This window comes from Macrobrachium rosenbergii, unplaced genomic scaffold, assembly GCF_040412425.1.
Source record: "Macrobrachium rosenbergii isolate ZJJX-2024 unplaced genomic scaffold, ASM4041242v1 13864, whole genome shotgun sequence".
NCBI lineage: Eukaryota > Metazoa > Arthropoda > Malacostraca > Decapoda > Palaemonidae > Macrobrachium > Macrobrachium rosenbergii.
Window position 1 is genome coordinate 545,001 of NW_027100715.1, and position 16,513 is coordinate 561,513.

The 16,513-nt window shown below is 44.1% G+C and overlaps 1 protein-coding gene across 1 annotated transcript in view; it reads right to left on the reverse strand.

The window, feature by feature from the left end:
• Nucleotides 1-15,574, reverse strand: part of LOC136837808 (uncharacterized) — a 110,446-nt gene extending 94,872 nt beyond the window's left edge. Inside the window, exon 1 of the mRNA XM_067102714.1 lies at nt 15,446-15,574. Coding sequence (XP_066958815.1) covers nt 15,446-15,475 — 30 coding nt within the window. The 5' untranslated portion in view covers nt 15,476-15,574. The remainder of the gene's footprint in view (nt 1-15,445) is intronic.
• Between the last annotated feature and the right edge of the window lie 939 nt (nt 15,575-16,513).

A 16,513-nucleotide genomic window follows, 5' to 3' on the forward strand; every position in this document is an offset into this window, starting at 1 on the left:
CTGCTGCCGTTCCAAACACTTACAGGGGAGCCATCTGTTCATGTTGCAGCTCCTCACTGAGGAAATTCTGATATTAGGGAGCTAACCCCCCCCAAACCCCTAACTAACCAATCACGTTGCGGTGTTAACCCCTTGCTGAGGAAAACCCCCAAAACTTTACTGCTTAAATGTATTTTGTGCCCCCAAAAAATGTTTCTCCAAACTAATTTTTCGTAAGTTCCCTAAACTCGGCAAAAGTCTATTTGTGCCCCAAAAAACCAATTTCCCCAAACCCATTTTTTGCAGCCCAACTCAGTTTCTTTACTTCCCCCCAAAAGCCACATTTGCATATACCCCCGCAAACCCAGTACTGAACCCGACGAAAGTGTATTTGTGCCCCCCAAAAATACAGTTTCTCCAATCTATTTTTTTATAAGTTCCCTCAACTCAGCAAAATTCTATTCGTGGCCACAAAAAAGCAATTTCCCCAAACCCATTTTTTGCACCCCAACTCAGTTTCTTTACTTCTCCCCAAAAGCCACATATGCATATACCCCCCCAACCCAGTATTGAACCTGGCAAAAGTGTATTTGTGCTCCCCCAAAATAGTTTCTCCTAACTATTTTTTCATAAGTTCCTAAACTCAGCAAAAGTCTATTTGTGCCCCCAAAAAAACCAATTTCCCCAAACTCATTTTTCCCACCCCAACTCCGTTTCTTTACTTCCCCCCAAAAGCCACATATGCATATACCCCCCAAGCCCAGTAATGAACCCGGCGAAAGTGTATTTGTGGCCCCCAAAAAAACAGTTTCTCCAAACTATTTTTTCATAAGTTCCCCCGCCCCCTGATGCACTCACTGCCACTTGTTGCAACACATATATCCACCCCGAGCCAGTACAGAACGTGGCGCAGGGAAATTCCAACAACCCCTACATTACCACCTAAGTTTCCCTCTCCACCCACAAGCTCCTCACCCATTCCCTCCCCCCAACAACTATTGCACTAAAACCCCCTACAATTCACTCCCCTCTAACCCACCAAACCCCGCACCTGCTACCCATGCCTATAACTTCAGTACAATGGCTGAATCCATTCCGTCGACTTCGCATGCGCCTGAGCCATTAACCTGGCACAGCAGCTAACCTGCAGTACCACTAACCTGCGGTAACGTGGTTGATTAGTGCTGTGCAAAGACCTCGACATCCTCAAGACCCAGTGCATTTGCGGGCTTTCAGGTGCGACAGGAACTCAGGTGCGAGCAGCCAAAAAGAAGAGCTGGAAGAGGTGCAGCTATTACCAGTCGCTGTTCAGGAATATATACTTGGTTTTCTGGTTCCCGCCTCGACGTTGAGACAGTCTCTCTCTCTCTTTTTTTTTTTGCTTCATATACGTGTCTGACTGGTTTTCTTATGCCGCTGCTAGGTCAGAACTTAACTAGAGCAACGCCTCAATTAATGACTGGTCTAGTTTTGAGCGTGAGGTAATCGTCAACTGGTGTGTGAAGCAAAACAGGAGGATTGGTGGGCCCGGCACTACTGTCGAGATAGACGAGGCAAAGTTCGGGAAACGCAAGTACAACGTTGGCCGGGTGGTTGAGGGCCAGTGGGTCTTTGGCGCTATTTGTCGGGAGACGCGGGACTTCTTCGTTGTTCCCATTGAGGACAGGAGTGCCGCAACTTTAGTGGCCATTATCAAGGACTTTATCCTCCCCGGCACTACTGTCATCTCTGACTGTTGGAAGGCCTATGATACCCTCGGCGCCGAAGGCTACACCCAACTGACGGTCAACCACTCCCTCAACCTTGTCGACCCCGAATCCAGTGCCCACACCAACACCACTGAGAGGAGGTGGCTGGAACTCAGAGCCAGCATCCCCAGGTTCCACGGCAGGAGGAAATACAATTTTGTAGGCTCCCCTGACTGTCAAGGTGTTTTCTACTTTTAAAATTTTTTCTCCTGCACCCAACACCAGGTTCCACTGCCCATTCTTAAAGGCAGCTTGTTTCTTCTGACTTTTATCCTCTACCGGTGTTGGGTTTTGTTTGTTCACAGGGGCATTGTGAGGGTGTTCCTTCCCTCCGCCCCGTCTTTGCTCCCCACAGCCGCTCCCTCGTTTCTGCGCATGGCTCCCACTTGTTCTTGTGCACCCGTAATGTAAACATTTTGACTTCGCAACATTCTTGTTCCCCACCCGCAACAACGTGTTCCCACACTTCCCCCTTCCTTTTGAGTTAACATAGGGGGCAAATGACACTTGACCACCAACAAGGAAGCCCAACTCCACTACCAGGAGGTCTAAAAGTGCAGGAAAAGTAAGTTCCCAAGGTAAAAACAGGCATGGAACTACCCTATAGAATTATTATTTTTTTTTTTTTTTTTTGTAATTCAACTTTGTGCAAACTTCAAATTGTTATGACTAATGAAATTTCAGGATAGACGGTTTTGGCCCAACGTGTTAATGCAATTAGTTGAAACGTAATTTCCATGTATAATTAAGAAATGTGGTGAAGGGTAATCAATTTTATAGGAAAAATTTATGTAATGTAATGTACAGTGGATATGTCTATCCCCCATCCAACTTTCAAAAAAAATTTTAATTGAATAATAATTCAGTAGAACTATATAGTAGCTCTCTGGTGCCGATGGTCAGGTGGTTTGACCTTTTCTACAGTTTTTGGTTGCTAATTATGATTTACCTTTCATTTTTGGCGCTGAGGAGTCTGGGTTAACCTGTAATTAACCCCTGAAGTTCATCCAACAAGGTAGGGGGACCCGATGGGAAAGCGGGGTTATGGGTGGGGTATACACCCTGGCGACAGGTGATCTGCTCCCCCTCAACCAACAAGCTAGGGGACCCGATGGGACTGCAGGGTTCTGGGTGGGGTATACCCCCGGGGAGAGTGTTAGATGGCTATGTAACGGCTCCCCCGCTTGTTTCTGCCCTACAATTCTGGGGACCCCTTGGGAAAGCGGGGGTATGGGTGGGGTACATGGCTGGGAATGAGAAACCGGCCAAAATCTACATTTTTTGGCACCCCAGACATGAGAAACTACGAAATAAACAGAGAACAAACAAGAACATTAAGCACAAACCCCATTACTGCTGCCCTCCCAAACATTTATAGGGGAGCCATCTGTTCATACCTCAGCCCCTTACTGAGGACTCTCAAAAGATTTTAAAAAACCCCTAACTAACCAATCACGTTGCGCTGTTAGGATGCTGAGAAAACCCTAATCTTTACTGCTTAAAATTGCTAACATGCCTACCTACGAGTGGGGACTGTCCAATGTTTCCGTGGTTCACATCCGTGTTAGGTAATGACACCGGCGACACAGTCCCTTATGGACGGTCCATAAAGGTCCGACAACTGCAATTATCTGTTGACATGTTTTCCTCATGCATTGCACTGACATACTGTGCATGCAAACCTCCCAAACTATAAGTTAACTCAACATATAAGGAGACATTCACAAATATTTGAGTTTACACTTTTGAATGGTGGACCCAGGAAAACCGCTTGCTTCTTTGATGCAACGTAGATATCCCCCGAACCAGTACTAACATGTCTGCAAGACAAGTTTCAACGCCCCCTGCCTACTACTGGTCACAAAAAATGGATTTTACCCGAACACCCCAACCCAGTACTCTTTCTGAAGTCTAATTGCCCTCCCCCAAAAAAACCTTCCCCAAACTTTTTCACACCCCAACTCTGTTTCTTTCTTGGCCCCCAAAAGCCACACATGCATATACCCCCAACCCAGTACTGAAAACCAAAAGTGTATTTGTGCCCCCAAAAGGTTCCCCAAAATGACATTTTTATAATAAAATAGTTTTATATATACTTACCAAATAATTACATAGCTTTAGTTTCTACTTTCAAAGAAGCAGCTCAAAATTCGAAATTCACGGTAGCGCTCTTTTGTTTTGAGTGTAGGTGTGTTGCCCCGCCCACTTCCGGGGAAGAATAGGTACAACTTAGCTAAGGAGCTCAATTCGTTTATGCTCTATGTCCATGAGAGGGGAGGAGGGCGGGCTCTGATCATGTAATTATTTGGTAAGTATATATAAAACTTCATTTTATTATAAAAATGTCAAGTAAATTACCAAATAATTACATAGCTGAATCCCACATTGAGTGGAGGTGGGATGAATGGACATATACTACCTAAAAAACTACTTGATATGGGGGGTTAATTTGGGATAGCAAATTAGCTAGCATCTTGGAATGCTTGTTGAAACCTTACCTGGTGAGGGAGCAACAGCAGACAGGTACTGCCTCTGGTCATGGCTCCTCTCGACCTGTAGTGGTGTGGCGGTAGAGCCAAGAATCACCTCTACTGAGTGGGTGCTTTGTAACATAGGTCAATTGCAGGTTGCCAAAGCTAATAAATCCAAATGGGTCATATAATGATATGTGGATTGCCCTTGCCCTGGGCGCAGTACAACACAATAACAAAGACCAGATAAAATTAACCTACACCGTACGACATTTTAGCCAACACCACAAAAACCAACTGATGACACTTAAGATCAGGGTAACCCAAACTTCCCAAGAAGTACGACTGCCCTTATTCAAGGAGAGTGGATAGAGGAAAAGGGAAGGCATTCCGCCTATCCTTCATCCCCCAATACCATGCCAGCTGCGAAAAATGGACCTAAAGTACTGCATTTTTCATACACTGTCTCAACGTCCCGCAAATAAAACATGGCAAACACTGACTTGCACCCCCAAAAAGTTGTTTGTAAAATCGAAGAGAGAGACAGCTTACATTTAAAAGCCAAAGACGTTGCCACAGCTCTTATTTCATGAGCCTTACTTTGCACAAGGGTAGCAAATCGTCTTGAACTCCCGAATGTGCTTCCGAAATTACGGATCTTAAAAAGAATGATAGTGCATTCTTGGACAAAGGACGGTTGGGATTTTTAACGGAACACCAAAGATTAGGGGCCGAACCTCTAAGGTTTTTGGTTCTCTCGAGGTATACTCTTAGAGCTCTTACTGGGTAGAAGACATTCTCTTGCTCGTCTGGGCCTAATACTTCTGAGAGGCTCTTGATAGAAAAGGAGCGAGGCCAAGGGTTAGCTGGATCCTCATTTTTGGACAAAAATTCTAAAATTAACGAGTATACTGCATTGCCTTGTGAGAAGCCTATCCTTTTGTCAATGGCATGAAGTTCGCTGGCTCTTTTGGCCAGCAAGTGCCACCAAGAATAATGTCTTCTTCGTAAGATTGCTGAAGAACGACTAGGTCATCGGTTCAAACAGTGGACCTGAAAGAAAGTTGAGGACCACGTCCAAGTTCCAAGTGACTCCTGCAGGTTTAGCTTGCTTACTGGTGTTGAAATGTTTAATTAAATCACTTATGTCTTGGTTGGAGGACAGGTCTAATCCTCTATGTTTAAATACTGAACTTAACATCGCTCTGTAACCCTTGATGGTCTATGTTGAGAACCCTTTCGCTGTTCTGAGGTATAAAAGAAAATCTGCGATTTGAGTTACAGAAGTTTTAGAAGAGGAAATTCTTTGTTCTTGGCACCACTTCCTAAAAATTGCCCACTTGGATTGATAGACTGCAGAGGAAGATTGTCGTCTCCAGTTAGCTATAGCCTCTGCAGCCTTTCTTGAAAATCCTTTCGCTCTGACAAGTTCCCTGACAGTCTGAAGCCTGTCAGAGTGAGAGTGGATAATCCTTGATGGTATCGGAGGAAGTGTGGCTGTCTGAGAAGATTTCTCCTCTGAGGAAGCAGCCTTGGGAAGTCTGTCAAAAGGCTCAAAAGATCGGGAAACCACTCTGTGTGGCCAAAAGGGAGCAACTAGTGTCACTGACACGTTGACGTGAGAACTGAACTTCCTCAGCACTTCCCTCACCATGCTGAAGGGAGGGAAGGCGTAAAGGTCGAGATTCGACCAGTCCTACAACATGGCATCTGTTGCCCATGCTTGTGGGTCCAGGGCTGGGGAGCAATACAACGGAAGACGATTGTTCCTAACGTCGTGAACAGGTCTATCAACGGCTTTCCCCCACAGTTTCCACAGGTCGGTGCATACCTGTGGATTGAGTGACCATTCCATCGGTAGGACCTGTTTTCCTCGACTTAATTCGTCCGCCAGGACGTTCAATTTGCTGTGAATGAATCGAGTCACTAAATGAGTTTCGTTGTTCCTTGCCCAAAGAAGAAGCTCCTTCGTCGCTTCATTGAGTGTAAAAGAATGGGTCCCTCCTTGGTTCTTGATGTACGCTAGTGCGGTCATGCTGTCCGAATGAACCGCTACTGTTTTGTGGTAGGTTATCGTTGCAAAATGTAGAAGTGCAAGTTGAATTGCTTTTAGTTCCTTCACGTTGATGTGGAGGTTTCTCTCAGAAGGAGACAAAGTTCCCGATACTTTCATGTTGTTGTGGAGGGATCCCCAATCCAGATCCGAAGCGTCGGAGAATAACGTTAGGTCGGGGTTCGTTGGAGCTAGAGACCTTCCTGCCGAAAATCTCTTTTGCCAACCACCATCTGAGGTCCTCTTTTATCTGGGAAGTGATGTTGAAAATGAATGAGTCCGGGAATGACTTCCTGTTCCAATTGGCTTCGAGGTAAAATTTAAGTGCTCTTGAATGCAGTCTGCCCAATGGAACGAACTTCTCGATGGATGAGAGAGTTCCGAGAAGACTCACCCATGCGTTGGCTGAGCAGGAGTTGCGAGTCACGAAGTCCTGGACTTTCCTTCAACAAGAAAGTATTTTTTGTTGGGATGGAAAAGCCCGAAAACTCCGAGAGTCTATCACTATCCCCAAATAGAGAATAGACTGAGTGGGGACTAATTGCAACTTCTTGAAATTTATCAAAAGTCCTAATTCTTGGGCAAGATGAAGCGTTTTCCGTAAGTCCTCCGTGCATTGATAATTCGAGGGGGAGCGTAGGAGCCAGTTGTCCAGGTACAGAGAAATGTTTATCCCTAGAGGATGAAGCCACTTCGCAAGGGGTGCGAGTACCTGGGTGAAAACGTGAGGGGCTGTGGATAGTCCGAAGCAGAGTGCCCGAAACTGGAAGACTCTGTCCTGGAACACGAATCTTAAGATACTTCCTGGAGTCCGGATGAATTGGAATATGGAAGTACGCATCTTGCATGTCGATTGTGACTATCCAGTCTCCCTGATGGATGGCCGACAAAACTGATTCGTCTCCATTCTGAATTTCGTTGTTTGAGAGAAGCGGTTCAGGGCACTGACGTCCAGGACAGGTCTCCATCCTCCCAATGATTTGGGAACCACGAAGAGACGGTTGTAAAATCCCCTTGAGTTTACATTCTCTACTGTTTCCACTGCTCTCTTTTCCAGAAGGGTTGAAACTTCCCGAGATAGGGCTGAAAACTTCTCTGAGTCTACTGAGTGGGCTGCTAAGCTGATTGGAGAGGTTACTAATGGAGGTTTTTCCTCGAAGGGGATTGTATAACCTTCTCTTAAAACCTTCAGCACCCACGGTTCCACATTCCTCTTCTCCCATACTGGCCAGAAATGTGACAGTCTAGCTTCCACTGGGACACGGAGGACAGAAGTCTCATTTTCTAATGTTGGACTTGATGAATGGTTTTCTAGATGGTTTGGAGGTTCAAAGGTTGGTTCTCGAACGGGACTGTAGACGGCCTCTAACCTCCTCGAAAGGGATGTTGTTGCAGGGGTGACAACGTCCTAGTAGTTGCAGTAGACGTTGTTCTTGCAGGAAAATTCAACCTCTTGGTGGATTAGGTGATGAGGTCTTGGGTTGACTTCTTCTGAAGATCGACGGAAATCCGATCTATGATGTTTTGCGGAAATAGGTTATCTTTGACTAAAGGAGCAAACAGAAGCGAGGAACGTTCTGATGGAGTGACACCTTTAGCTGCAAACGAGCACCATAAATGGTAGCTAGCTCTACTGCTCCATCTCTAACAGCTCTATCTGAACACCCCAAAACACCCAGCCAGTCCAATGCAAAGTTTTCTTGTAGTGACGCACAGTCTTCTATTTTCTTAGTCAAGGCTCCTATAGTCCAGTCTAAGAAACTAAAAATCTCAAATACTTTAAAAATATCTTTGAGAAGGTGGTCCAATTCTGAGGATGAAAAAAGAATTCTGGCTGAAGCGTAGACCGAACGACGAGAGCATCAATTATACTGGAGAAGTCTCCTTGAGAGGGGGCAGCACCTCCCAAGGATGGAGCTTCTCCCGTTGCCTGAGACAGATACTTCTGTCTTACTAAGCGCAAAGGAGGTGAACAGAAAACTGCCTTCCCGACTTTCCTCTTCTCTGCAAGCCAGGCATCCATACGGCCGAAAGCTTTCTTCGAAGACGAAGAAAACATTAGACGCGGAAGTCTGGTGGTACCTGGAGGTTGACGCATGCCGAGGTAGGCTGAACCCGGCGATAAAGGAACGACTGGGGAGAAGGACGACGGGTAGCAGACCAGGAAAAACCTGAGTAAAGCCAAGTAATGAGAGGTAGGATGTTCCTCTTCTACAGGTTCTTCAGCGGACAAAACGGGAGATCCTGGAGGTTCTATGGAGTCCTGTGCGGTGTCCTGTACTGCTGGAGTTGGTTTCTCAAGAAGGCTCAACATTCTGTCAAGCCAGAGTTGAAGCGGCACCAAAGAAGGGTCTATAGGGACTGGAGGAAATTCTTGAAGAGAGGTCACGACCGCATTAGAAGAGGGGTTGATTGAAGATGCGCCACCCGCAACTGGGCGCATGGATGATATGCACCCACCCGCTGTAGAAGCAAACAGAGACTCCTTTGAAGCAAATGCCCTGTCCGTGGACGCTTGGTTCGCCAATAATGGGCGCTCTGAAGACTGCCGTTCCCGCTCCGAATGGACCAACACGGGCTCTTCCGTCTTGGAAGCTGGGTGTTCCCGAACAGGTAAGGTTGGAGCTGTGCGCTCATGTGATGGGCGCTCAGACGAAGGTGTGCGCTCATATGATGATGGGCGCTCGGATCTTGGGCACTCTGAAGGTGAAAGGTCGGATTCTGAACCATCTGTGAACTGGCGTTTACGAACATTACCTGGGCATTTTCTTGCGCGAGAGAGCGAGAATCTCTTGTCGGTGACACCCAGAAACTACAAGACGGGAGAGGGCTATGATCTCTCTCAACTGCTCGCTTACGAGGCTGGGGAGAATCGGAGTCCATAGAAGGGCCTAGCCTTTTCCATGGTCTAGACACATGCGAGAAATGGTAACTACGTCTCTTAGATGTGGGCGAGTCTGATCCACTCAAAGAAAGAGTGAGAGTATCTAATCTAATACCTTTCCAACGGTATTTGTCCGCAGCCTGGGATCGGTGGACAACGGGTTCGGATGAGGCGACGACTGCTCGTGGGCAAACCCCACCGACCTCCCTTGGACTGTCAGTTTGCTTCCTCCCATGTTTGCAAGCAGAGTTTAGCAGGGACCTTGGTCTAGGAGCAACGGTGGGACGAACAGCCGCCCCCTCCACTGACACATCACTTGACACAACACTATTAAATTTGTCCATTAGGACTTTCACAGAATTCCCAACTTGGGACACCGTATTTACAAGTAAATTAAATTTCAGGTCTACCCATGCTTCTAAGCTGGCAATGGCATTGGGTTCAGCACAATAAGAATTAGGTACAGGAGTGACAGGAAAAGCTGTAGGGCTGGAAATGGGAGAAAAGCCTGTCACAGGCGTCGAAGGGATAGGTAAAACATCAATATCTTTCCTTGAAAAATGGCCCATACTAGCAGGAGTCTTTGCTTTGGCCCTAGCTGTGGCTTTCCTAATTCTGTCCCTTTTCAATTTGTCGAAATGAGACTGTCAAGTTTTCCATTTACCCTGATCCCAGTCTTTACATTTGTCACAAGTCAATTCAGGAGAACAAATTTGTTCCCTACAAGTACAACAAATTGTATGTTGGTCGTATTTAACCGACGTGAGTCTAGTTTTGCAGCCTTTGCTGCAGTACCTAAAGCTGGATAAACTAGAGTCGGACATAATGGTCAAGAATTCCAAATGAATAAGTAACAATCAAATTATCCAAAAAACTAGCTAAGCTAATAGCTGCGCTACCAACAAAAGAGTACTTCACCAAAGACAATCTCCGACATTTGGTGAAAACGAAAATGAGAGCTGCTAATAACTGATGTTCAGTCATTAACCGGCAGAAACGAATTGAGCTCCTTAGCTAAGTTGTACCTATTCTTCCCCGAAAGTGGGCGGGGCAACATACCTACTCAAAACAAAAGAGTGCTGCCGCGAATTTCGAATTTTGAGCTGCCACGTAAAGTAGAAACTATAGCTATGTAATTATTTGGTAGGTTACTTATATAAAACTGATTTTTCACACCCCAGCTCAGTTTCTTTACTTTCCCCCAGAGCCACAAAATTTTTGGGTTTACTTTTATAAGTTTCTCTGCCCTTGGTTGCACTCACTGTCACTTGTTGCAACACAGGTATCCCCCATCGGAGAGCCAGACAAAACAGAACATGTTTCTTTCTCACAGGAACGCGATTTCAACCATACAATACCTGCCTACTACCAGTCACGGGAAATGCATTTATTGCCCAAGCAGTACTAATCATGACTAATCTTCCAGCCAAACCCAAATGTGAAAACTCCATTTCCCAAACTTATTTTTATGCTTTCCGTTCCATTAAGCCACAAATTTTTTAGTTTACTTTTGATGTTGTACCCCACCCTTGGTTAATCACTCTTGACTGCCACCTGTTGCAACACAGGTAAGTTTCGTTTTACCTGTCTCAGCCAGTACTAAGCATTTGGTTTCTTTCAATAACATTCAGAACGCAAGATTCTTACATTTTTCAGTAAGGAACAACTTTTATAAACCAGCCATCTGAAATGCAGTTTCACTGTCACTTGTTTGCAACACAGTAATAAGCCAGTACTGAATGCGACACAGGGAAATTTGTACCCCTGAAAAATAGTTTCACAGGGAAATGCATTTACCCCGCCAACACAGACTAAACCCAGCGAAAGTGTCAAGCTCCATTCCTTACTTTCCCCCAAAGCCACAAATTTTTAGTTTACTTTTGTCCAAGTTTCCCCAGTTGCACTCACTGCCACCTGTTGCAACACAGGTAACCCTCTCAGCCAGTAATAATGTGGCAGGGAAATTCAATGCCCAAAGATAACATCATGGTGAAATGCATTTACCCCCGCCAACCCAGTAATAAACTCCAAAGTGTATTGTACCCCTTCAGTTTCCCAAAACACATTATCCACACCTCAACTCCATTTCTTTCATTTCCGTTTAAAGCCAAAGAGCTTCCATATCCAATCCAGTACTGAACCCAGCATAAGTGTCTATGTCCCCCCAAAAAAACAAATCCTTCAAAGACATTTTTCACCCCAGCTCCGTATCTTTGCTTCATGTCCAAACTGCTGGTTTACCCCAAAATAATATTTTATATATATATACACTTTAAACAGCAACCCCAGTACTGAACTATAAAAGTTATTCTCTATATAAAATATATATATATATATATATATTCTCAACGCAATTTTTCACACCCCGAGTTGGTTTCATTGCTTTACTGTCATAACCTACGTCAAGCCTTTTCAGCCGAACCATTCCTGTTACCGCCGCCTAAGTTTCCCTCTTCTCCCCCAAGTTCTGCACCCATTCCCTCCCCCAATCTATTGTGCCAAAATCCCCCATTTTCACCGCCCCCCTGTAACCCACCACACCCCTTATCTGCTACCCACACCTATCCAATATTACATATATATGCTTTTTGCGTGTTTAACTTCAGTACAATGGCTGAATCTGCTCCGTCCACTTCGCGCCAGTCTGAGCCGTTCACTCGGCACACCCTAGCGTTAACTTGCAGTAACTGCTATGTCAGTTACCGTAACTTTTCCGCACATTACTTAGGCAGGTACAAGTGGTTAATAAAGCTGTGCCAGGACCACAGACTCCTCAAAACTCAGTGCTTTTGTCCCAACTGCGGCAGGGAGTACCGTCTCAACCTCCACAAAAGGGCTTTCAGGTGCGACAGGACCTACGGAGCAGCAAAAAAGGGCCGGAAGAGGTGCAACTTTTACCAGTCGCTGTTCCAGATAACTTGGTTTTCTGGTTCCCACCTGACGTTGAATGGTTCCACGCATTCCTAAAGGCAGCCGCTGACCTATACCCTCCCGGGCCCTAAGGTAAGGCCACCTGTTTCTCTTCCTCTGAAGGTTTTTTTGTGTGCAAACTATTATTTGTTTACAAGTTGCTGCTATCAGTTGGCATTGAATACCTTCCTGCCCTTGTTTTTTCTCCACTTTTAGGTGTCTTGGTACCGGTGGTGAGATTTGTTTGTTCACGGTCATATATTCTGCCCCCTGGTTTGTTACTTGGCAGTGTTCCTTCCCAGCCCCCACCCCCTCCCTTACGCTTATCCCCAAACCCGTCCCCAACATGTTTCCCAATTGCATAACTTTCCTCCCACCCTCCGTCGCTCTGCTCCTCAGTTACCCCTGATGCTGGGGTATTAGAGGTAATTTCTCCCTCCCTCCCCCGTTGCTCCCGGCGCTTTCAGCCGCTCCCTCGTTTCTGCGTATGGCTCCCCCTTGTCTTTCCCCTCTACCTTGAGCATCCGTAACAAACATTTCCTCCCCGCTTCTCTGTTGTTCCCCACCCGCAACCCCGTGTTCCCACGCTTCCCCCTTACTGTTGAGTTGAGGTAGGGGGCAAATGACACTTGACCGCCAACAAGCAAGTCCATCTCCACTACCAGGAGACCTAAAAGTCTAGGAAAAACAAGTTCCCATGGTAAAAACAAGCACGGAGCTACTATATAGAATTACCAATAATTCTTGCTAGTGACAGCCAAAGAAAAGTTCTTGGTGATGGCAAGTGAGTAATGGGTCTTCCCAAACTCAACTGCATCAAGGCCACCACTCACATTAAGTAAACCTGCACAGGTGACCTTTGCAGACAACCAAAGTTTTTTTTCTATTAATGCATAAGACATAAGCATAGCTCATCTCAACTGGTATGCTTGCATCAAAACATGCACAGGCAAACCTTAAAGTTAGTGCAGGGAGGCAACTTTAAAACTAAAGTTCCCTTTACATACATAAAGTATGTTCCAGTCATAAACAGAAGTGCTGAATTTCATTAAAACAAGTTTTTATACTTAGTGATGTACCAATTTAACTTTGTTAATGATTGATGGGGATGTCAGTTTTATGTTTACATTTTTCCACTGAAAAAGTAATTACATCTAACGATGACTGAACCCAGCATTCATGAAAGTCCTGATGTCATTGGAATCTATATTAATGAGCATTGTCTTTGGTCTTTGTAAGTAACATCCCCAAATACTGTAAGTGAGAGGGTATTATTTTACTTATGGACATTAATTGCTTTCAACATAAAATATATGTTTTTCTGTTGTATTATGATGTGATTTGCATGATTTTGAGGTTTATTTCCATCGCAAATGAATACTTATCCTTCCCCGGCAAATGATATACAGTATACATAATTAATAAAATTACGACTTGTCAGAATACTGCACCCCCCTCTCCATAGCTAATACGGCAAAACTGTAATCAGTATATCATTTGCCGGGGAAGGATAAGTATTCATTTGCAAAACCTCAAAATCATGCAAATCACATCATAATACAACAGAAAAACCTATATTTTATGTTGAAAGCAATTAATGTCCATAAGTAAAATAATACCTTTTATAAGTTGCCAATACACAATATGAAATTGTAACCTACAATTTTGAAAACAGCTCTTCATTCTCGTTATTTTGAACCCCATAAACACTATGCGCAAATAAATAAAAAAATTTATCAAGTTATGACTTATAAGGTAAAAATACCAGCCTACTCGTCCCTCCATAGCTAATATTGCACAACTGTAACCAGTAATCATCCCTATGTTATGTTAGGTTGGTATTTTTGGGCTCTTCTGGTGCCCTATCATTTCCTAACCATTTTTGCATGAAAAACCCAACTTGGTTTTTCATGTAAAAGTGGCTGGTAATTCTAAGCCGGCTGTCCGCGGTGAGCTAGACTATGGCAATTGACGTTTTCCTGAGTTATTTTACTTGCTTTACAAGAATTTAAAGTAATTTTTTGTCGGCCGGCTGTAACTAAGCTGTCGTTGACCTTTGAAGACTACGCGACTTGAATTGCCAAGTGCAGGGTAGGCCTAAGCCAGCATTCCGCAGCAAGCCCCCCTCCACAGCTAATGCGGCAAAATTGTAACCAGTAAACACCCTTAAAAATACCAACATAACGTACCCTAGAGGTGTTTACTAGTTACAATTTTGTCGTATTAGCTATGGAGGTGGGGGGCGGGCTTGGCGCGGAATGCCGGCTTAGACCTACCCTGCAATAGGTAATTCCAGTCGTGTAGTCTTCAAAGGTCAATCACAGTTTAGTTACAACCGGGCGACAAAATATTACTTTAAATTCTTGTAAAGCAAGTAAAATAACATATAAAAACGCCAATTGCCACAGTCTAGCTCACCGCGGACAGCCGGCTTAGAATTACCAAGTGGCTGGGTGGAGTCTTATGGCAACTTATAAAATGTTACCAGTGACAGAATGAGACCATATTTTTAATGTCAAACGCTAAAGGAGTCTGATTCCACTGCTGACACTGACAGTTGTGAAAAAATTTAACTGAAGCAATCACATGCTAAAAGAAAAAAAAAAGTTGAACACATCTTTTAAATCGGGCATTTACGACTTTCTATTGATATCGGGAAGGTAATTACTGACTAGTTTTGTCTGCTGACGCCATGGCCGAACTGGGAACTGGTAAAATTTAAAAAATTTTTGTGGAGAAGGTATGCCGGTAAAACTGAAGACTACTACCGCGCCCCTCTAGATCTATAACTATCAGTTCAAGTGCTAAATGGGAGGTGTGCTTCATACTAGCCCTTTGCGGATGAACAGAAAAACAAAATGGCGGCCATTGAAGTCACCGGCTGGCGGGAACCAGGTCGCGGTAGTTTAGCAGTCTTCAGTTCCAGCCGAAAGCTAGCCTAGCTTAGGAATCTCAAGACCGTCCCAAAAGGCCACGGTCATTACTTCTGTCGGTACAAATTACAATCTTGAACTGATCAGCTTACCCAGAAAATGATCAAAATTTCAAATCAACAACCGCGACCCCGAGAAGATATCAAGCATTCAAAAGGGTTAGGCTAAAGCCACCGGACAGGAACTAAAAGGCTAGGCTTGGATTGCCTAGTCTGCTACTATAGTACATTATGATAAAGCTGTCAGCATGTCCGACATACAAGGCCGATTGCCAAAGGATGCCGTATATTTTCAAGTAAAGAAAACGATCATATCCTCCTGGGGTCATCCAATACGGAATGTGGCCTAACCGATAAAATGGCGGCACGGCTCCGGCTACCCTGGGCCGGTCGAATCTTTCCCAGAAGAGTTACCGTTTACGGATTGGTTTAAACTTAAAACTAACTGCCTTCGTTTTGATTACTCACCGAAGCACTTCGCTTTCGGTTCCTACGCATCTTGAAAAGCTAGGGTGTAAACCACTTTCGCTTGGATTTCTGGACAGAAAAATCACTGGAGTCACCTAGACGGTAGCACAAACAGTAATGCCGGTTCAACGGTTGCCTATCAGATCTTGATATGATCACGATTGCCGAAAGTTGACCAGCAAATGATATATTTATTAATTTAAATAAAAATGTATATAATTATGAATATTCGCTTTATTTTCCCATCTTTTACTTTTATACGAAAATGAAAAAATGTAGATTCTTAAGAATGATGACCCTTTTGAGTGCAACAAATGCTGAAAAAACATGGTTGTCCTTAGAGAATGATTAAGAATATAGTTAAAATAGTATAAACATTTACTTCCTCCATAACTCATTAATTAGTTACATATATATCAGATTTAAATTCCTCATCGAATTTAAATTTTGTTTTTATGTGGCAACGCCGCGTTTCCGTTTGTAGCGTCATCATGCCTCCGGACCGCCCGCCTCGCCAGTGTTGCAAGTATGGATACGAAAGTATCCTTTGGATACATTTTGATGTTGCTGGTGCGTTTTTACGACGCTGGACAAAAGGATACGAAATTGAATAAAGAGGCCGAAAATGGATACGTTTTACTATTTTTTTAAGAATTGGATACTTTTTACATCCACAATGTTGCAGTCATTATTTTTTACAAAAAGTAAAAACCAGTCAAAACTCATAAATACTAGATCGCTCCTAATCGTATGATAGAGTAACACTTTTGCTCCCAAATCTGTCAAAATTTATGTTATGTCTTTTATTTCTGCCTCATTTTTCTGCTGCAGTGGAGAGGATATTTTCTCAGGTCAAACTAATACAGACACAAGAAATAGGTTGAATACTGAATCAGTAAATGGACTGTTATTATGGCAAAGGCAACGGGGGAGCAGTTCGTTGCTATCAATGGGAGCCTAGTAATTTGATGATAAACTCTGCCCAAAATGTATTCCATTGAGGAAGGATAAACAGTGAAGCATATGTAGCTGTATAGGCAGAAGACATAAGTTTGTATTTTTGTAGTT